The 22,923-nt window shown below is 47.3% G+C and overlaps 1 protein-coding gene across 2 annotated transcripts in view; it reads left to right on the forward strand.

Moving 5' to 3' along the window:
- Positions 1-22,923, forward strand: part of ABCG4 (ATP binding cassette subfamily G member 4) — a 39,202-nt gene that overhangs the window by 12,617 nt on the left and 3,662 nt on the right. The window contains exons 3-13 of one of the 2 annotated variants that reach the window (XM_083714010.1): positions 10,101-10,218; positions 10,848-10,980; positions 12,583-12,633; positions 12,801-12,946; positions 14,263-14,386; positions 15,327-15,441; positions 15,845-15,984; positions 17,182-17,280; positions 19,402-19,570; positions 21,261-21,361; positions 22,187-22,345. In XM_083714010.1, the coding sequence (XP_083570136.1) occupies positions 10,101-10,218; positions 10,848-10,980; positions 12,583-12,633; positions 12,801-12,946; positions 14,263-14,386; positions 15,327-15,441; positions 15,845-15,984; positions 17,182-17,280; positions 19,402-19,570; positions 21,261-21,361; positions 22,187-22,345 (1,355 nt within the window). The remainder of the gene's footprint in view (positions 1-10,100; positions 10,219-10,847; positions 10,981-12,582; positions 12,634-12,800; positions 12,947-14,262; positions 14,387-15,326; positions 15,442-15,844; positions 15,985-17,181; positions 17,281-19,401; positions 19,571-21,260; positions 21,362-22,186; positions 22,346-22,923) is intronic. The other variant, XM_083714011.1, reaches the window with a different exon arrangement.

Genomic DNA, 22,923 nt, shown 5'->3' on the forward strand with positions numbered 1-22,923 from the left:
TGGGTGGAAACCCTAAAATTAATGTTATTTTTTAATTCAGCCCTCCCATAAGCAACATCTTCTTTTCAAAATAGATCAAAGGCAGGAAAACCATGCTTGGTATTTGCTGGAATTGGCAAACTTATTCTTTATTCCCAGTGATGCCTGTGGTTTGGGGTTCGTTTTGCAAGACAACAAAAGCGCTGGGGCAAATATTTCCAAATGTCAGGGCTGGCCTCAGCCACCAGAACAACCTAGATGGAGTCTGAGTTTGCCGTCTCTTGATTCACCTGCCTTTCAGCTGTGTACCTCATCCTGCAATTGTGCTCTTACTCCCTCACCCCTTTTACTCGGGCCCCTCTGCCTGTATCATCCTCTTTCCTCCCCACATGTCTTCCCCTTGTGCTGTTTCCCTGGGCAGCCATTTTGCCACTTGCAAGGGGTTGTGGGAAAGCACATCCCAGTTGCCAGGCAACCGTAGGGCCGCATAACTCAGCCTGGTCCACAGCACGCCACTGAGAGTTGGCGCACTGCAGAAAGTTGCTTCTATAGGAAATAACTTGAGCTAACTCACGGCAGTGAGCCAAGTCACATAAAGGGAGGAAAAGGCACGAATTTCCTTCTTGTCCCGTAGCGCAGTTAGTTGGTGGCTTCCACGTTACATACTTTGGTGCAGCTGATGAACTGCATTTCCACCATCGACTGGAAGTGGAATTAAATGGGTGGTTTTGCAAGGCACTTAATATAGCGCTATTTTCTACAGCAGTGCTTCTGCCAAAGCCCATCTCTAATGTTTGCTCAGAAATAAGTTGCGTTCAGCAAAGTCTGCAAAGAACTTAATTAGAAGCTTCCTCCTTTCAGCTTCTGATACTTTTATCAGCTTTCCTTCCGTGTAGGGATGGGATAAATGATTGATTGCATCTCAATGCTCCTTAATTGCCACATAATTAGTCGGTTTCTGTTCACCATTCGGGGGAGCGTTAATTTCTGATTTCCCCTCTTTTTTCATCCCTCCCCCTTTCATTGTAAAATCCTGCTATTTCATTTGTCAACTTTGCCATTGAAAGAGGGCGGTGTGGGGAGGATGACATCAGTAATTAAAGTTTCCTCCCCACAGGGAACAAGAACTGATTAATGAAGGGGCAATTGATTAATCCCCAGCCACCGTGAAAGGAAGCAATCAACAGGCAGAAGGGGCAATCAGGACATTACTACACTAGGACCTTTGAAACCTCAGTAGAGTTTTGCTTGACCATAGTGGAGAGGCTGATGCTGCAGTTGTGCTTTATTGCGAATTATTTGCCACTAATCAAGTCGTGGGGTTTTGGAGAAGGGAGCCACACAAGAAGAACCTGAAATACAGCAGACTGGCAACAACTGAGGGCCTCTATTATGGGATGGTTGCTCCTCAGATGTGCATTTATTTATTTTTTGCATCATCCTTATGGCATGTTTGGCATAAAAACACCTGTCTGTATTTCACACATATCCCCTTCTAATCCAGATTTACCCTTTCCTGGTGAAATCTGACAAATAAATAAATTGTTGCAAATGGCCTGTTTGCAAGTTAAGTCTTTAAGCCCTCTGGTTGTTAATAAAAAGTCAGTAAGTTCAGGATGGCAATTCCAGACAAAATGCCAAGTGTGGAAGGAAATGTTGTGTGATCAATGAAGGCAATATTCGTTGAGAATGGACACAGTTGCTACCTTCTTGGCCCCACAGAGAGTTAGGTCATAACCTTTGACTAATCCATCTGGAGTTGAGAAAGGAGAAGACGAAAGCTTTGGAATCCAACAGAAGTCTTTGTCAGGCAGGAACATAGTAGGCCTGCTGAGGAGCTTTGTGTAGCTTCCACGCCCTTCGCACTGGCAAAATATTGGCCCAGCAGAGTAAGGCACCAGCTTAGCTGTCTTGGGGAGCAGGGACCCGTGAACCCTAACCCTAAATTCACAGGTATATTCATTGTAATAGCAATAGGATTGATAGGAATCATGGATGTGGCCAAATCAATACAAATCTGAGGTTCTATCCCCCTAACAAAAGCCTGCCCCCACCATCAAAAAACCTGGCTACGCCCATGATAGGAATGTCTGCCTGTCACTCTATCAGTTTGGATAATAGAAAGCTGCTGTATACCAAATCAAAACGAGCTCAATATTGTCTACACTCAATATTGTCCACCAAGCTCAATATTGTCTACATTGACTGGCAGCAGTTCTCTTAAGGTTTCAGAGTGGGTACCTTCCCTGCCCTCGCTGGGGATGAGGCCAGGGATTGAACCTGGGACCTTTTGAATGCTAGGCACATGTTGTACCACTGACCTATGTCTCTTCCCCAGTTCCTTCATACTACAGACTCTCTCTCTAAAGGGATGACTTTTCTTTTTATTTATTTAATAGTAAATTTTATTATTATTTTCCACACAACAACAACAAAAAACAAAAAATAACAATACACAAAACACAAAAACAAGCATATAAAAAAAATCCGAATCCTACAAATTAATAATATTAACACTAAAAAGGAAAACAAACATTGACTTCCACCAATGACTTTTCTAGAGTGACAACCTGCTGCTAGTAACATGTCATTAAACTTCTCCAGCAAGCAAAAACGAAAAAGAAAAAAAAGCTAACGCTAATTGGACACTTAAGCCCTTAGTAATACTAAGCACGATTAGCAGCTGCTCTCTGCATGTTGCTGGGTGTATACTAAGCAGGTCACTGTCGGACATTGATCTGGCGGGTGCAAGTAGGAGTGACTTTGCCAGGTCTTCTGAGGCTCAGGGGAGGAGCCTGGGGAGAAGTGGGTGGAGTCTCAGTGTGTGGGTGGAGCTTAGTGGAAGGAGGAAGGCTTGGTGGGCCAGGAGACAGAGCAGGGGTACGTTTGATGGCTCAGAGGTAGAGCCCAAGTGAGCTCACGTATTATTTGTAAATCACCTCACATGTGCCAGGCGCTGTACAGGAATTGAGAAGACGCATCGGTGTGAGACAAAAGGAGAAGGGAAAGCTTAACACTTTACCGGAGATTTACCGGTAATTGTCTAGGAAGGGAAGGCAAACCCACAAAGCCAAATAGGATTAGGAGAGACAAACAGAAGTTTCAAATAATTTCTTAAACAAAGAAAAGGCTGACCAGATAGTTTTCACCCAGGTGAAGAGTATTAATGTGAGGATGCTTTGAATGTGCTTCGAATGAATGTTGCGGATCTGCCCTAACCCTTTTGAGGGTCCCTTCAGATGTCTGATTTATTGAGCCTTCATTCTTATTCACTTGCACAAAGTTCATGCAAAAGTTAGATTGTGCCCATTCTTCATTGAACGTTTGTTCTGATTTGTTTACAGGGTGGTTATATGACAATAATGACATATCCTGATTTGCTTGCAGGGTGTTAATGTATCTTCCTTTAATCATTCATTCCACCCACATTTTCCAATACATTTCTCTGCCACATTCTTTCGTTTGTTCGTTTCCTAAGTGGGCTTGTTGCGCTAGAGGGACAGAGCATTTCAATCCACTTTAGCTGTGCAAACTTAGAAGTTCCAATATCCCTCCTGCAAAATAGAAAACTTTGTGGAGGGAAGACCAAAGTTGAATAGAGTTGTGGTGCTGTGGAGCCCTCTAGCGGTGGTACTAACTTCACAGCTGCTGATTTATTTATTTTAAGCACATTGCAAAGTAGCCAAGTTGTTCAACGATGTCTTCCTCTGTGCATGTGTCTGCAGTAGACAGGAGTCTAAGCGAGGATCCTAAAAAACATTTGCCGTGTGGATCTTGCATCAGGCGAGTCTGAAAAAATCTGGCTCCCCCTGGCTGGATTCTGCAAGGGCCTTATCCATAGCTGTCAACGTTTCCCTTTTTTTAAGGGAAATTCTCTTATTCCGAATAGGATTCCTCACAAGAAAAGGGAAAGGTTGACAGCTATGGCCTTATCAATTCCTGTCAAAGGCATCTTGGCGGTAGCTGTGAGAAGAGGATGCTGGACTAGAAGAGTCATTGGTCTGATCCAGCAGGGATCTTGTGATCTTCTTATGTTCTCCCTCCTCACACATCTAGTTGCAGGTTCAGGGGTAATGTGCGCACGGGGAAGGGCAGGAGAACAAAAGATTAATCACTTTTTCCCAAAGCAACCTTCCCCAATCCTCAAAGTGGCTCAGTGGGCCAGCTAATTAGCAAAACAAAACCCACAGGAGACTTATTAATGACACAGCCTCCATCTCTCCTTGGTCCTTATTTAATTTATATTCTTTTATTGATTCTGGAGTGTGGCACTGGTGTTTTTAATTATTATTGTTATTAACACGTATCCGTTGCCTCGTACGAAATGAAATAAAATCTCCAAGTGATGAGACGAGGTAAACTGTAACACACGGAAGCAATTTAAAAACGTGGAAACGTTTGAAAACAACCAAGACCTAAAAAGCTTATCCAGTAATGTATCGGTAAAAACAAGTCCTCCTACCCAGCCCACTAAAAGACAGTCCCCACCATAGGAGGCAATATTAATTAACCAAAGGCCTGAGCGGGCAAAAAGGCCTAGCCTGGCACCTCAAGACTGGCAGTGATGGTGCCAGGTGCGTCTCCCAGAAGCTGTTAGATTCGTGAGCCATGGGGTGAAACTCACCAAGTCAACCTACATGGTGTACATTTAAAACACATTCGAGGGACGCTCTTTCCCTCAAAGGTTTCTGGGAAGTGTGGTTTAAGGGTCCTGGGAACTGGAGCTCTGTGAGGGGTAAACTCCAGTACCCAGAGTCCTTTGAGGGAAAGAATGTGCTTTAAAGCATCGCGGGTACACAGCCTAAGTGTTTACACCAGGGGCAGCTAACCCTGTTTGACCCAGGGGCCATATTTGCCCTTGGCCAAGTCTCTGGGAGGGGGCCACATGCCCAGTAGCGCGTGCGAAATCCTGGAGAGCTACTGTTATGTACTGAGTTGAATAGGATCCAAAATGCAGCAGTCTGATTGGTCCTAGAACAATAGGATTCAGAATGCAGCAGTCTGATTGGTCCTAGAACAATAGGACCCAGAATGCAGCAGTCTGATTGGTCCACAGGAGCCACCCAATCCAGCTCCAGGTGGAAGTAAATCCACAACCTGATTGGCCTACAGGAGAATCCCGGAATTAGCCAATCACGTGGGGCCCATTGTGTAAATAATGTATATAAAGCAGACATTCTGGGGGAACTTCCATTTCCTCCTCACCACTATGAGCTGAATAAAGAGCATGAAATCCACTCTCGACTCTGAGTATATTTCAGCTACTGCTGGTCGGTGTAGACAAGACTAAGGTAGATGGTCCAGCGGCCTGACTCAGTACAAGGCAGCTTCCCTGTGTTCCAGCCGCTTGCTCTGTCCGGCTCATCCACCCCCCTGCTTTGCTTTCCATATTGCGGTTGGTATCACAGCGGTTGCCAGTAAGAATCAGGTCATCTTGAAATTCTGCCAAAATCTGCCGGTCCATCTGCAGGAGGAAGATGGGCCCTGCTGACCTCGGCTCCCTTCCTGGAACTCAGCATAGCATCCAAAATTGATTCAAGTTCTCCGTTTAGAGGCTGGGCGTTCCCTGAAGCGCTGCACACCTCCTCGCTAGGCCTGGTCTGGACTGCTTCAAGACAGGAAGGAGTGGTTGATGAACTAGACTAGGAACCAACGTGCGTTCCCTTACTCCCTGTACCAAAGATCACGCCTTTGTCTTCTGAGCTAGGCTGTGGACACATTTCTACATTTAAATTTTGAATTTAATTTTAAAGCTAGGGTTCATTTAAAGCATGTGGTTTTCTGCAAAGGAGCCGGGAAACGGTAGCCTAAGGGTGCTAGGAATTGTAGCTCTGTGAGGGGTAAACTACAGCTCCCATGTGCGCCAATAATAATAACAATTATTATTACAATTATTATTATTATTATTATTATTATTATTATTTATTTGGCATGTGGTGTGCATGCAGCCTCCGTTAATCCCAAGGAATACCTGTGCTGAGAATGCTTCCAGGCAACAGCTGCTTTGCCAGCAGCAGCTCAACAGGTAAAGCTTTCCTCAGAGTAAGGGGAGGATGCAATGGTGGAAAGGTCTGAAGCACTTGCTCATGCAGAAAGTCCCAGGTTCAATCCTCAGTGTCAAGTTGTGGGTGAACATATCAGACGACACAGCGATTCTTCAAACAGCTCTTGTTTATTCACAGGCCAGAACAGAACTGAACTGAAGGGTTCAGCCAGCCTGCTTATATAGAGCTCCACTACAACGCAACAGTAACCACTTTCTGTAACTATCCAATCACTGAACGTCACTTTCGATCCCTTATTTGCAAAAGTGGACCTGAGTGAAAACTACAGTATCCCCCTGCTGGCCCAGGGTGAGAACTTCAGTACATAACACCCCTCCCCACCGAGATAAGGCGTTAGTTACAATCGTAATGGTTTTCTTATATACAGCACTACACGTAATGGTTCAGTTAGGCACAAAAACATATCGGTTACATTTCACCTACTTCCATTAGACCGACAGTATTACATGTCCAACAACATAGTTCTTTAAATAAGTTGGGTGCTTGGAAACTCTGCCAGACCGCTGGGGACCGGTATCCAGGTCCGGGGGGCCGCCCAATTCTTGCTGACGCTGTGGTGCAACCCTAGGTAGCCTTGAAACCAAGTCCCCTGGATCCGCTGCTGTGGGTGGAACATCCGCAAGTGGAGTTGGCAGAATGTCAGGCACGGCAGTGGTCTGAGTCTGTGGGAAGTCCGGCAGACCCTCTGAAGCGGCTTGGTTTGGCTCCATGCCTGCAGTTTGTGAGAGAGGTGTAGGTGGAACCTCCCCATCTGGCCCAGGGTGAGAACTTCAGTAAATGCAGCAAGAATATTATTGGCCCAAAAATGGAAGCAAGAAGAATTACCAACGATGGAAGAATGGAGGATGAAATTAATGGACTATGCGGAACTTGACAAACTAACATGAAGGATCCGAAACCGGTGGGTCCAAAAATTTACCGAAGACTGGAGTAAATTTACAGATTATATGAAAAGTATTTGTGATGACCAGACGACGTTTGTAGGTTTGCAAGAAGTTCTGTGAGGAATAATATTAGAAATATTGTAAAAATGGAGAAGGAGAGATGATAGGTTAAGAGATGTAAAGGCAATATTAAGTTAGGAAGTGCATAAGAAGTGAATAAGACGGAGGATTATCAGAGGTGCTGATGGAAGTCCAATAAGAATATATTTGTGATAAACTGCGTGGTATGTTCTAAAACTTTGTACGCTAAAAACTAATAAAAATATTTATTAGAAAAGAGAGAGAGAACTTCAGTACATAATACTCAGCATCTCCAGGCAGGACTGGGAAAGTCCTTGCCTGAAACCCTGGAGGCTGCTGTCAGTTAGTGCGGCCAATACTAAGCTAGATGAACCAAAGGCCTGACTGGGTATAAGGCAGCTTCCTATCATGTTTGGAGAATGACACCATGGGCTGAATTCCTGCATCCCTGTTAGGCAAATGTTTAAAAGCACAGGGGCTGAAACAGAGGAGGGGTGAGGAAAGGGACATGACCAAGAATCTGGTGGTGGTGAAGCAAAGGAGCTTTGCTTGGGACTAAGAACATAAGAAAAGTCCTGCTGGGTCTGGCCAGTGGCCCATCTTAGTCCAGCATCCTGTTCTCACAGGGGCTACCCAGACACCTGTCGGAAGACTGCAAGCAGGATTTGAACACAAGACCATTTCCCTCTCCTGTGGTTCCCAGCAACTGGTATTCAGAAGCATGACTGCCTCTGATCATGGAGGCAGAGCATAGCCATGGTGGCTAGAAACCATCTATAGCCCTCTTCTCCACAAATTTGTCTCATCCTCTTTTAAAGCCATCCAAGTTAGTGGCAACCACAGCTAGGGTTGGGTGATATATCAATATATCATCCCAAACCGGTTTGAAGTCCATACCGTGATATTGGTTTCACAGTTTTTGACCTGGCAATATATTGCGAATCGTGGTGTGTGTTAGGCCTTGGCGATATATCGTCCAAAACTAGCTTCAAGTCCGTATCATGATATTGGTTTTATAATTTTTGAACTGGCAAAATATTGTGAATCATGATTTTTGTGTGCTACGCATAAATCACAATGTGGGGAAAACCGTGATGCCAGCTGTCAGATGATGATGTAGTTGCTCGAGAGTAAACAGGCAAGACTCTGACCTGTCTTTTCCAGGCTTTATTCTTGGTGCAAACTATTTACAGTGAAGAACGTCGTAAGTTCATGTCTGGCTCAGTCGCTAGCAGAATCTGGGAGTGGTCAGTCCGTGTACCTCCCCCAGCACAACAGTTGTGTGGCCCCCAACCTTCTCCTTCCCTCCCTATGCCGAAACCTACTGCGCAGAATGGGTGCTGGCAAAGGGGTACTTCCCTCCCCTCCGGTTTGCTCAGGCTCGGTGTTGAGGCTCTCCCTAGCATCCCCTGGTTGCTGCATCTCCTCTCCATTAGAGGTGGGGCTTTCCTCCTCGCCGGAGGAGAAACTGCTTTGCGAGATTTTCGGAGGTTCCCTATAACACAACTGCCCTTCCACCTCTCTCCTCTGAGCTGATGGCAGTTCCCTGACACCAGCCAATGCCTCTACATAGCTCCACCCTTATTTCAGATATTGCAATATATCAGTATATCGCAGTGTTTAGCTGGTGAGATATCGTGATTTTGAAAATCAGATGTTGCCTGCCCCTAATCACTGCCATCTGTGGGTAAGGAAATTCCGTAGCTTAACTCCGTGCTGCGTGAAGAAGTCCTTTTTTGATCTGTCCTAAATCTTCCCACATTCAGCTTCTTTGGACGGCCCCAAGTTCTCGCAGAGTTGCCCCAACACACACGCCTTCTGAACTCAGAACTTTTGCAAACTTTGCCTCGCCCCCCACCCCTTTCCCAAAACACCTTGTGGTTCCCTCCAGCTTGCTTTCCCAATAGATTCTGCTTCTTGTCCCCTCTGCTGACAGGGAGGCAGCTATTTGGTTGATGGGATCTGTGCATGGCCTGTCCATCTTCCGATAAAGCACATACCGGGAGATTAGTGGGGCGAAGGGTTGCAGGAGTCGAGAATGATGAGCAAATTTGGCAAGAACAGACAAAGCTGGAGGCAGACACTGATCCTCGAGACGTAGATCTCGCTCCCTCTCTCTCTTTAAACTCTTTCTCAATAGCGCTGGCAAAGAATGTCATCATACGTCTTCATTTACGCAGAGCTGGGATGAGGTGGTGTCTGGGGCATGGTTTCTGCTAGTCATTAGTTTGGGCAGGAAATCGGAAGCTTAAAAGGTATTCCTGCTTATCGTTGCCCCACACTTTCTCAAGGCTCACTCTTAGCAACCAGGGTTAGCCATTGTGAGTGCAGTGGTTAGAATGTCAGATGAGGACCTGGGAAACCAGGGTTCAAATTACCACTCAGCCAGAAAGCTCACTGGGCGACCAGCCCCCACCATTCTTAATCTAACCTACCTCACAAAGTTGTTGTGAGGATTAAATGCGGATCACAGTGGTAACTATCTACGTGCACTGGCGTGCTTTAGAACTGCCAGGTTGGCTGAAGCTGGGACAGAGCATTGGGAGCTCACCCCGTCGTGGGGATTTGAACTTCCAACCTTCTGTTGTTTAGATCACAGAGCCGCACGAGTCCTATCCATGGAGTGTACAGTCATACCTCAGGTTACGTTTGCTTCATGTTACGTTTTTTCAGGTTGAGTCCCACAGCGACCCGGAAGTACCAGAAAGGGTTACTTCCAGGTTTTGCCGCTCGCACATGTGCAGATGTGCAAAATGACGCCACGCGCTTGTGCAGACGCACCACTGCGGGTTGCGTTCCTTTCATGTTGTGAACAGGCCTCCGGAACGGATCCCGTTTGAAGCCACATAACTTGCTCAATCCCAAATTATGCGCCAAATACTAACAGGTGTGTCCTCCACTGTCTCTCAGACATAGGCGGGGAACTTGAGGTCTTCCCTACATGTTGTTGGACACCAGCTCCCTTCATGTCGTCTGGGGCTGGTGGGAGATGGAGTCCCACAGCACTGGGTGGCCCTCAGCTTCCCCACTCCTGCTCTCTGACTTCTGGGGCAGCCCTCGCAACCTGCCCACCTTCCTCTCTCTTTTCCAGGATACAAGACGCTGCTGAAATGTCTGTCTGGGAAGTTTTGTCGCCGCGAGCTTATCGGGATCATGGGCCCTTCCGGAGCTGGGAAATCAACCCTCATGAACCTCCTGGCTGGTTACCGGTGAGCCAATGCCCTTTCCTCAGAGAGAGGCATGTTTTTACCTGAAAGGATTGGGATCTTTACAGCTCCTGCTTTCACTGTTATTGCACTGTCAGATTTATGTCCGGTAATGAGCACATATCACATGATGTTTGATGTCACGTGATGAACCCGGATCATCTTTTCCAGAACGGGGGGACGGGGACTATTTTTCCTATATCTGACCCGCCCATCACGGGCCAAATTTGACCAGTAGGCGGATCCTCAGCCAGCGTAGCCAATGGTTTGGGGTGAGTGGAGTGGGCGACGGCTCCACATTTTAAAGGACCCTGGCCAATTTACCTTTCACGGAGCTCCTCCAGCGCTAACCCCCACATCTTCACTGTGGTGGGTCTTGTCAGTGTGGCCCCTATTTGAGTGTGGGTCATTGGCTGTTGGTGCCAGCTCTCAAGAGAGAATTCCAGGTTGTGGAAAGCCCATCTAGATCTATCCCAGCCCTTGACCTCTCCCTTCCTTCAAGCTGGGAACGCTGCGATCAATGCAGGTTCTCCAGCTCCATGTATGTCGCTCAAGCGGCGCTGAGCCTCTGGCTTTCCAGATGTTGCCAAAGCACAACTCCCAACATCCCAGGTCACTGTTGTCGTTTACAGGGAGACGGGCATGAAGGGGCAGATCCTCGTGAATGGGCGGCAGAGGGAGCTGCGCACTTTCCGGAAGATGTCTTGCTATATCATGCAGGACGACATGCTCTTGCCGCATCTCACCGTGCGCGAGGCTATGATGGTGAGCAGGGGTCCCGGAAACATTTGGGTGATAGTGTGGGGGGTAGGGGGTTGTGCCAGGAGAAACCTAGGAGGAATCTGGATTTCCAGAGATGTGCAGAGGTCAAGATGGAAGAGAATCACGCCCTGGTGGCAACAGCAAAGGCTCTCTTCCCAACCCACTTCACCTCACGAATTCCACATTATGGAGCTCATAGCCTGAGAGAAGATTATTGTCAGGATCCTATTGGTACATCACCTCCTGACTCATTCCTCCTCAAACTGCAGAGGACTACAGTTTTATTGTTTTTAAGCATTGTATTTTGTAAACGGGGACATGGTTCTGTGGTGGAATGTGTAAGTGTTTTGCCCCATATTTAAACAAACAGTCACTGTCTGTGCCTCAGAGTAGGCTCTGTCAGGAATTTGATTTCTGTGAATTTCAAAGCAAAGACACCTAATGTGCTTCTCCTGGGGTAAGCTACAGATCAGAATGCCATTATACTTCAGGTTTTGCTTTTTTATATAAAAAAAAGTAATATAGTTCTTGACGGAAAACAAGAAATACGTCTTATGCTTTCTGTTTCTAAATGTATCTCTTGCAGTTAAAATACTTATTTATAAATGAATTTGCATCCCAAAAAATTAATATGCAAATTATTACGGAATAAACTTATGAATAAACACATACAAGACTGACAGGGGTTGGAAACTGGTTCGGCCATCTCTTGTGTCAGGGAGAAAGCCTGTTTAGAACCGTCCACTTTGAGTATGGGAAGATGGTTTTTTTATTTACTTCATATGGGAGAATACCTGAAAGATGTGATGCTTCCACAGTTCAGGAAAACACCATGTGGTTTTGATTTCTTGTGTAGCTCAGCTCTAATGTCTCTGGTGCAGTTATGGCAGTTCTCATTTTTTTAAACCTGGGCCAGTGCTGGATTTATGTATAAGCTAAACAAGCTATAGCTTGGGCCCCACTCTCTTGGGGCCCCCCAAAATATTAAAGAAAAAAACCCTGGATGTACATATCCAAAATATAAGATAAAAAACAAATGAAATAAAACCTACATACAGCAACAGTGTTTTGTGTTGTGTAGGCTCCTATGATGTAAGTCATGGGCCCCGCCTGCTAGCCTGCTCCCTAAAATATCACTGGTTTCCTATTTCTATTATTGGGTGCCTAAATTCTGCATGTGCAAATGGCTTTAGATACCTATTAGGTCCATAAATTACCATATAGCATATATTCAACACAAAAAAACAGCAGCAATTTGTTGTTGACAAAGGACAGCTGGACATATAAAGGGTCCCATTACCTTCAGTAGCTTAGGGCCTCATCAAACCTAAATCCGGCCTTGACCTGGGCTGTCCTGAAGCTAGCTGCTCTCATTTGAGCATGTAAAACTCCAGGGGTGGCGGTAGAAAGGATTCCTCCCCCCTCACATCCACAGGTGGACAGGGACACCCATTTTTCAATCACCCGACATCCAATGACTTGTTTTTACTCATGCCAACGACCATTTGCAGGAACCCCAGCAAACTAGACTTCGTTAGGCTTATGGATGCACATTAACCTGCTCAGATCACTTCCTAAGTAGAACATTTTTGCTTCCCTCCTCAGGTTTCTGCCAACCTGAAGTTGAACGAGAAGCAGGAAGTCAAGAAGGAGCTGGTGAGTTTGCACATTTCCTATATTTGAAAGCCAAGAGTTGTGTGTGTGATTCCCCCCATGCTGGACCTCATCAAGTAATGATGGCAAAGGCCCACATTTCGGGCTGCCTATGGCAACTAAACCTGTCCATTTCCCCCTCCCTCCCTCCCTCCCTCCGTGGGGTCCAGGTGGACGAGATTTTGACAGCTCTGAGTCTTCTGGAGTGTTCTTACACCCGCACGATGTCCCTGTCCGGAGGGCAGCGCAAGCGCCTTGCCATCGCCTTGGAGCTGGTCAACAATCCTCCGGTCATGTTTTTCGACGAACCCACCAGGTAAGATGCCGAGGCCTTTCCAGGTGTCCCTATCCCTTGAACGTCACCTGGGGAAAGGCAGCAGGACTCTGTTAACATCCAGTGGATGTTGCAGAGATTCCATGGGCCTCATTCAGCCTCGGTGTCAATTCTGGGGGAGAGGGCAGGAGGCAGTGGTAGGAGGAGGCTCCCCACTGGGCAAGCAATGGCGTATTTTAGGCTGGAACCTGGGGGTGAAGTCTAGGTGCCCCGCAACCCAGAAGGCAGGAGGTGCGGGGGGAGAGGAGAGAATTCGCCACCCAAAGAACAGCCCATGATGGGGCAAATGGAGGCTAGCCCACTATGTCACTCTGGCCCCAATCTCGGTCTTCATTCCTCCAAGCCCATCTGCCTTCTTACTTTCAACTATTTCTGTCTGCTTCCTTCACACCATACATCTAAAGCAGTGCAGTGCCCCTTTAAATAGCCATGGCTTCTTCCCTCAAAGAATTATGGGAGCTGAAGTTTGTTATGGGTGCTGAGAGTTGTTAGGAGACCCCCGACTCCTTTCCCAGAGCTACAATTCCCAGAGTTACCCGTGAAGAGGGATTGATTGTTAAACCTATTGTAGCTCTGCAAGGGGAATAAGGGGTACTGTCCCCCCAAAAACAACTTCAGCTATGCCATGCTGGTACCGATCATGGAGAAAAAACACACACACTGATGCTGTTGCCTTCTAATAACAACAGGGAGCATTCCTCAGTACCAGGGAAAACATGCAAGGTAGACACACCACTCTCAGTGTGGTGTAGAGCCAGTGTGGTGTAGTGGCTAAGAGCGATAGACTTGTAATCTGGTGAACCGGGTTCGATTCCCCGCTCCTCCACATGCAGCTGCTGGGTGACCTTGGGCTAGTCACGCTTCTCTGAAGTCTCTCAGCCTCACTCACCTCACAGAGTGTTTGTTGTGGGGGAGGAAGGGAAAAGAGAATGTTAGCCGCTTTGAGACTCTTTCGGGTAGTGATAAAGCGGGATATCAAATCCACACTCTTCTTCATTTAACAGAAACCACTCAGAAGGTACCTGCACATTTCTACACACACACACACACACACACACACACACCTTTCTTTCCAGGAGGGCTGAAGACTTATTTTCTTTTAAAAAAATGAAAGCTCAGAGTTTGGGGCACCTGCCCAGAGTCCCCACTTGAAGCCTTCACGGGTGCCATGATGTGTTTGCACACAGCTTGGCTTACCATAGCTTGGCTTACTGTGTCGTGCAAACCAGGCTACTCTCCATTCTCCTCCTTCCACCGTCATTCACTCCAGCATTTTCTCTCTTTCCCCGGCTCTGCAGCGGACTGGATAGTTCCTCCTGCTTCCAAGTGGTCTCGCTGTTGAAATCGCTGGCCCAGGGCGGTCGCACCATCATCTGCACCATCCACCAGCCCAGCGCGAAGCTCTTTGAAAAGTTTGATAAGGTGAGGGTCTCTGTGCGCCGTCTGCCTCTGAACCGGGTCATTGCCATGGCTCAGTAAATTCTGCAGAATCCAGATTACAGCCTGGTGTGGCGCTACTAATACCATTGTGGCCCAGGGGTGTGTGCAGGGGGTCTTAGAGCCCATACTGTACTGCACTGTTCCTGGTTGGAGAGGCAGGATTTAGGATCCTTTGCAGCCTGTCCATCCTCTCACCAAAGCTGCCTCCATTTTGTTTGTTTTTTTATCCTCTGTGCCCCCATCAGTCAGGGCAATGCAGTCTAAAAAGAGCAGAATTCTGTGCACAGCCAAGCAAAATTCGGTGCCAGGGAGAAAGGGAATTTGTGTGGCCTGCGGAAAATGATGCAAGTCGAGCATAATTTCCCAAAAGTTGCAGGATTTGTTCTGCAGTTTTGCATTGTTTTTTGCCAAGTCACAGGAGGGATAGATGAGGACACTGTTACTCTGTCCCCAGCCCTGGAATATCTCATTGAGCCACTTCTGACTGGCTTCTAGATTTCAGGGGTATATCCTCAGCCATAAGGGCTAGACGCCTAGTTGACGACAAGGAAAGAAAGCTGAGGCGTTCAGGAAGCTGCTACCACATTTCGCTTTCTCTGAATTGTGGCATACCAGCTTGCCAGCTGTGTGAGTCAGAACGGCAAACGGCGCACCCAACACCACATCTTGAGGTGCGCATAACCCAAGGCCAGCCAAACTGCTTTGGCATGTGATCCCGAACATCCCACAAGTGCTTCTCCCTGGGAGTAAAAAGTCAATATGAATAAATTAAAGAATTAACTATTTGCGGCCCTTTCATGACACCCAAAATCAGCTGTCTGAGGTGGCCGCCTCCCTCTGCTCAACGATAGGGCCGTCCCAATATGTTAGTCCTCATAAGTGTTTTTCTTTTCTTCTCTCTCTCTCTCTCTCTTTCTTCCAGCTTTATATCCTGAGCCAAGGTCAGTGTATCTTCAAAGGAGCGGTGCCCAACCTCATCCCATACCTGAAAGGGCTGGGCTTGCATTGCCCCACCTACCACAACCCAGCTGATTTCAGTAAGTGGTGGCTTTAAAAAAATAGACAAATTCATGGAGCCCGAGGGCTGCATTTTCTTCTGAAGCCAGTGGTAGGAAGTTCCAGAGGCAAATGTGAACATACATTTTACCTTCGTGCAGCAGGCTGGCTTCACACACACACACACACACACACACAACCTCCTTCCCTCCCTCCACCCAGAATCTGACTTCTTGCAGTAAGGAAAGTGATGCGCAAAATGAACCGTAAGTGATAAGGCTTGCTTCACACAACAGCGTATAAATTCCCTGCAAGCCATTCGGAACGATTGCTTAGCAAATAGCCGGCAGTTGCCTGACTTCCCTGCAAAGGTTGTGCAAACAGATCAGGATAAATTGCTTGATAAACAAGGTTGTCTGAAAGCCGCTGCTTTCTCCTTTGCAGTTATCGAAGTTGCCTCGGGAGAATACGGCGACCTAAACCCACTGCTGTTCCAAGCAGTCCAGAATGGGCTGTGTGCCATGGAGGAGAAGAAGAGCAGCCCGACCAAAGCAGATTCCTCATGCCCAGGACACTGTGTGGCAGTAAGCTGGGGCGGGGTGGGGAAAGGGGTTGGCTCTGGCTGCTTGTTTTATGACTCAAGAATTCCAGTGTATACACTCAGCCCTAGGGACTATTTTCCCCATTCCTCTCTCCACATCACAGCACCATCATTAGCAGCAATACGCATGCTGGTGAAGGGCAGGTAGCCGAAATAACAATAACAATAAAATCTACAGAGAATCGAATTTGCCGTTAGTAATATTTACTTGTAGGGATGCGGGTGGCGCTGTGGGTAAAACCTCAGTGCCTAGGACTTGCCGATCATATGGTCGGCGGTTCAAATCCCCGCGGCGGGGTGAGCTTCCGTCGTTCGGTCCTAGCTCCTGCCCACCTAGCAGTTCGAAAACACCCTTAAGTGCAAGTAGATAAATAGGTACCGCTTTATAGCGGGAAGTAAACGGCTTTTCCGTGTGCTGTGCTGGTGCAGGCTCGCCAGAGCAGCTTCGTCACGCTGGCCACGTGACCCAGAAGTGTCCTTGGACAGCGCTGGCCCCCGGCCTCTTAAGCGAGATGGGGGCGCAACCCCAGAGTCGGACACGACTGGCCCGTACGGGCAGGGGTACCTTTACCTTTACCTTTTTAATATTTACTTACTTACTTTTTTATTTATTTACTTATTTGCTTTCCTATTTATTTATTTTATTTAGTAAACTAATTTATGGATCGCTTCAAAGCATTAAGCCATTGAAGCAGTTCACATGGCTAAAAACAGGACAAAACAGAGAAACACAAACTTGAAAACACTAAAACCACCCGTGCTGACTCTAAAAACCACCAGGCAATTTCCTCAGATGTAAACTGGATCGTACATAAATGACTGGGAAAGCCATCCTAAGCAAAAATAAAAAAAAATCCAGTAAGCACCTAAGACATCATGATACTAGGCGCTTTTTTGATATGTGCTTGCAACTGATTCCAGAGAGCTGGAGCTGCAACACTAAAAGCCTGGTTCCTAGTGCAGGATGGGTGTGCACCTCTGACACTCAGAAGTGATTCTGACGTATATCACTTATTTCTGTGTTAGCTTTTAATTTTTGCATTTCAGTTTGATGGAAAGGCGGGCTAATAAAATAAACCATGATAAAAATCACACATGTTCACCACCCAAATCATGACGGTTCCACTAACCTCCTTCTCCCCACCCCCTTTCTCTTTTTTTGGCCCTGTGTTGCTCTCAGGATTTGGACCACATTGAGAGCCATACTTTTGCCACCAGCACCATGACCCAATTCTGCATCCTCTTCAAGAGGACGTTCCTGTCTATTATGAGAGACACGGTGAGGCTTGGAGGAGGGGCAAGCTGAGAGAGGGAGGAGCTTGAGTTGTGGGAGGAGGAGGAGGGATGTGGGGTAGGACATGGGGTATGGGGTGGACGATGTGGCTTGTTTGGGGGTGTTGTTGTTTTAAGAGTTATGTGCGGGGATCAGAGAGACCTTCCCAGGTTTTGGGGATCTCGCTGTGATAAGAGAGGCACTCTGCACATGGAACAGATGCATTGTTTTGGGTACTCCAGAATCAGGGCAATGAGGAGATGGTTTGCATTGAACCCGGGTCCTTCTGCATGCAAGACACCTGCTCTACCACTGAGCTATAGCCCCCAATGTCAAGACAGGTCTCACCAGGAGGGCCAGAATCACAGACTTAAGGCTGTGTATACCCTATATCTTTGAAGCACATTCAAAACACAAAGAATTCTGGGAGCTGTAGTTTACCCCCGCAGACTTACAATTTCCAGCAACCCTTAACAAACTACAGTGCTGGGAATTCTTTTTTTAAAGGTTTATTTATTCAAAAGAAAAACAATACAATATTAAAACACAGGGGAAGGGGGGCAACGACTGGTGCAAGGCGCATCGCAACCTCCTCAAAGAATAAAAAGTTCCCAAGTTCATGTTACATACATTAATGTTGCCAAATGTTCATAACTGCAGTGGTTGCGCATTTTTGTGAGTATTTTCTGGATGCATATGTAATTCAGTTCTGCCAGGTGGCATAAAATGATTGCAGTTTTTCTTTTCCTTGCATAAACCGGGTTCTACGTGTAATTATTGCCAAAGAACAAATCGTTCTATATCATGCTGTAAGTTCAGGTTATCTTTTCTGCCCCCACCATCCGGTGATGGTTTGTCTAGCAGCAATTAGCAAATGTGAAGTTAAGTCCTTAAACTTTATATCCTTATTATGTCCTGTTAAAACATAGGAAGCAAAAATAATTCTCATAATTCTTTGAGGGAAAGAATGTGATTTGAATGCCCTTTAAAAGTATGGTGTGTACCCAGCCTTAATGCAGAATCAAGGAACTAAGTTTAAAGCTGATCTTTAAGGCTAAATACAGGATTCAAAGAGGCAACAGTTGAGTTGCATTCTTTTCCCCACCTCTACTCATGATGTGCATACCAAACTCTCCTTACCCCTTACTTGAGTGATACAGGATATTTTGCTACAAAAATGGAGTATTTCAGTTCTGTCTTACGGAATCTGGGAAACAGGCAAGACAATATGAAGCTGGTTCAGCAGGAATGATGTGTGACAGACAGTGGTCAGGAGTCTTCTGGTGGCTCAGACTGAAGAGGAGAGGACAACCCAGGTAGTATTTATAGGCAGGTGAGAGGTTGTCATGTGACTACCTCCAGCCAATCAGAAGCAGAAGGAAGTGTCCTGCTACTGCCCTCCAGTTTTCTGCTTCCTTCTTTCCCCCCATCAATGTGTGCTGATAGGGGGCAACAACAGTTGGGAAACGAAGGGGCCTCACTCCAAGTCCAACAGTGAAACCGAATCATGGTTTGATCAGGCGGAGAGAAATGTAGGTAGGAGCATCTTGGCCTCAAGTCCTGCCAGTGCTATGGACTTCTTGTGTGGCCACCTTGCTATCAGTCAGCCTCAGTGATCCATCTGTGAAATCGGAAAAGGAGTGAGAAGCATGGCTGAAGTATACCTGAAGGAGCGTCCACCCTCATCGTTCTTCCCAGACACTGATATCCAGCGCCGACGGCCTTCTGATGGTTCCCTCACTGTGAGAAGCCAAGTTACAGGGAACCAGTCAGAGGGCCTTCTCGGTAGTGGTGCCCGCCCTGTGGAACGCCCTCCCATCAGATGTCAAAGAGAAAAACAACTACCAGATGTTTAGAAGACATCTGAAGGCAGCCCTGTTTAGGGAAGTTTTTAATGAATGATGTTTTAATGTATTTTTAATCTGTTGGAAGCTGCTCTAGAGTGGCTGGTGAAACCCAGCCAGATGGGCGGGGTACAAATAATAAATTATTATTATTATTATTATTATTATTATTATTATTATTATTGCTTTAAGACGGTGAAGCACCTTGCAGATGTTTATAAAGGCTTTGCACGAAGGGCAAGGTCGATCGTGCTAAACTTCCCGCATCTCACTTTGCACACAGGTGCTAACCCACCTGCGGTTCATGTCTCACATCTGCATCGGTGTGCTGATTGGACTCCTCTACCTGCACATTGGCAATGACGCCGCCAAGGTCTTCAACAACACCGGCTTCCTCTTCTTCTCCATGCTCTTCCTCATGTTCGCTGCCCTGATGCCCACGGTCCTCACTTGTAAGTGCTCTGTCCCCAGATGGAAGAGATGCCATACCCAACGTTGATGGCATTCTGGTGGTCAGATTTAGACGGGTGTGGGGAGGGCTGGAGCTCCCAAGTCCCTCTTGGCAGCTCATCCTCTGCTATGGCTTCCAAACTCCTGGCTTAAGAAGCAGAGAAAGTAGAGAGCAGCCAGACTGTTGGTCCGTCTAATTCACACTGTCTGGCACCACATGCTCTCCCACTTCGCAACATCCCTTCCCCAAGGAAGATGTCAGCAGCTGTTGTAGAACTACCGTATTTTTCGCTTTATAGGACGCACTTTTTCCCCTCCAAAAATTAAGGGGAAATGTGTGTGTGTCCTATGGAGCGATTGCAGGCTCCTTGGCTTGAGCAATAGCAACACGAAGCCTCCAAAGCGCAGAGGGAGCGCTCCCTCTGCACACTGGAGGTTTCGCGTTGCTTTCACTGAAGCCTGGAGAGCGAGAGCGGTCGGTGCACACCGACCACTCTCGCTCTCCAGGCTTCAGGGAGAGCCGCCTGAAGCCTTTGGAGCGCAGCGGGAACTCGCACTGCGCTCCAAAGGCTTCGGGTTCCTTTTGCTGAAGCCGGGAGAGCAAGACTCTCCCGGCTTCAGCAGAGAGGGAGAGCTGCGCAGCGCCCCTTCAGCGAAGCGGGAGGAGAAATGGAAGGGGCTCCATTTCTCCTGCCACTTTGCTGAAGGGGCGCTGAGCAGAGAGGGGGAGAATTTTTTTCCCTTGTTCTCCCCCTCTAAAACAAGGTGCATCCTATGGTCAGGTACGTCCTATAGAGCGAAAAATACTGTAACTCCCTCTCACTCAGAGGTGGGGAACCTCCAGCCCATGGGTCTAATACAGCCTGAGGAGGTTCCCTGTTTGGCCTGTAAGGCAGTTTCCCCCAAACCACGCTGACGTGCCCCAAACCTCACATCATATATAATGTCAGATGTGGAGCAGGTAGAGGCACAGCTGCAAAGGAACCATCAGACGCCTTAAAGCACACTCATTATTTTTTCTCAGCAAGTGGGGTTTTTATGTTTGGCATCAGCTCCAAGCTCTACCAAGAGTGGCTCCACTTGGAAGCTCCTGAGTGGAGCCCATCCCTGCCAGAATTGGGTTCACAAGTGCCCCCAACCACCGACCCACGGGCTCCGCTTTTGGAAGAGATGTTCCCCTGCAGTCCAGTTCAGCCCATGCCAGGCTGCAAAGGAAGAAAGGAAAGAATTAGGTCTTTCAATGTGCTCCCAATTCCTTGCTTTGAAGTGAAGCCACCTATTGTCGTGGTGATTGACAGCCCAGCCAGATCCTCTTCCCCAGCCCTGCCCTGGCCCAGAAACAGCCTCCCTTCTTGGGCTGGTAGTTTGGAGGGACAGCTGCTTACGCCATGGGCACATCCCCAGGCTGCAGAATCTGCATGCTGTACTGGTGCCTTTATATTTTTAGGCCAGACACATGGGGGCACCCAAGCAAGCCAGGGGCAATTGCCACAGTGGCATGGAGGGTCAGACACTTAGATCTAGCCTGAGTTTGGGTGCCTGGGTCAAGACCACCAGGTTCTCAGGGAGATAACTATTTTCCAAGCCTAGCAGCTGAGCTGCCCAGGCACTGGAACCGGGGCCTCCTGTAGGGAAGTACACTGAACCCACAATTGTGACGCTGTGCTCTGCTCTGTCTCCTTGTCCCTCCAGTCCCGCTAGAGATGTCTGTGTTTCTGAGAGAGCATCTGAACTACTGGTACAGCCTGAAGGCTTATTTTCTAGCTAAAACGATGGCGGATATTCCTTTTCAGGTAAGCATCTTCTGTACTCATGTCATTCTCCTATGCCTGCGTTCCCAACCAGGGATGCCACATTTCCTGCCCCCAACAGAAACTCTGTGCCTTTAACCCAAGAATGGGGAACTTGTAGGTTGTTGGACTTCATCTCCCACCCACCCAGAGTCTAATTGCTGCGTGGCAGACAGAAGTTCAACAGGTTCAGCTCCCTCCCACAGGGGATTTTAGACTGTGCCTGTTTCTGCTACCAATGACTTTTGCCTCCCCCAGCTAGCTGCCATTTACACCAGGGGTGGCTAACCCAAGGTGAAACAACAAGCGGCCCACCCCCCTCCCTCTGAAACCTTGCTTACAAACATCACCTAATATGCACTCTTAATGGATTCTCTTGAAAAGATAAAACCAAATAAACATAAGTCTTATATGGTTTTATATTTTCAAGACAATCCATTAAGAGTGCATATTTTGTGACTTTCAGAGATTCATTAGTTTTCTGTTTATGTGCTTTCATATATTTCATATTATATAAAGAGTGTATATTGACATTGTATCATTGTATTTGGTCATTGTGTTGCCTTGGATATCACTGACTATTGTTTGCAACACAGGGGTTAAATTGTTTGGTTACAAATGTCATCTTCCGGTGAGATCTCGCAAGAGTCCTGCAAGATCTCGCCGGAAGGGGCAGATGGGGGGCACCTGCGGAAGCACTGCTCCACAAGATTCTACCAAGCAAGGCAGCTGCCTCAGTCTGCCTCATGGGTGGGCCGGCCCTGGGTGGTGGAAAGAAACCCCACACTTACAAAGTAGTGCTAACCTGCTTCCTGCTGCCCCCTACAGATAATATGCCCCATTACTTACTGCAGTATTGTGTATTGGATGACGGGCCAGCCTCCGGAAGCCACCCGATTTCTGCTCTTCTCTGCTCTGGCCACTTCCACCGCCCTGGTGGCCCAGTCCTTGGGGCTCATGATTGGAGCAGCATCCACCTCCTTACAAGTAAGACCAGGGAGGAAAGGGGCTGGTGGTGCTTTGGGTTTTCAGCACAGGGATGAAGTCCTGTAAGAGGACAAGGGCTACCCCCCACTGGATCCAAGCAAGATCTATCCAAGATCTATCCTGTTCCCAACAATGGCCATCCAAGGAAGCTGAATGTTGGAAGGTTCAGACCCAACAAAGCAGTTCTTCATGTCAGGAGTTCAGCCTACACTCGAGTTGGACCCTGGCAGAGACATATGCCCGACTGGCATGTTCTCTCCCTCCTGGTCAATCGTTTGGGAGCTTCACAAGCTTTCTTCAGCCTGAACATCACAGTGACCGATGCCAACCGACACCAGCACACTTAGGGATCCGCAGAGTTTGCGCATCATGCACGTGACAGATCTCAGCAACTCAGCGTTTTGGCTAATCTACTTTATTTACACATAAATACACACGGAGCATTGCAACATGGCTCCCTCTCTCTCTAGCATCAGACAACAAAGAGAAAAAGAACAAAGGACAATAGTCCCACTTCATGGAACACAGTAACACAAACATCCTGTCTCCGTCACTTCCCACTCTGTGGAGTCAAAACA

Source organism: Podarcis gaigeae (assembly GCF_964106915.1).
Source record: "Podarcis gaigeae genome assembly, chromosome: 15".
Taxonomy (NCBI): domain Eukaryota; kingdom Metazoa; phylum Chordata; class Lepidosauria; order Squamata; family Lacertidae; genus Podarcis; species Podarcis gaigeae.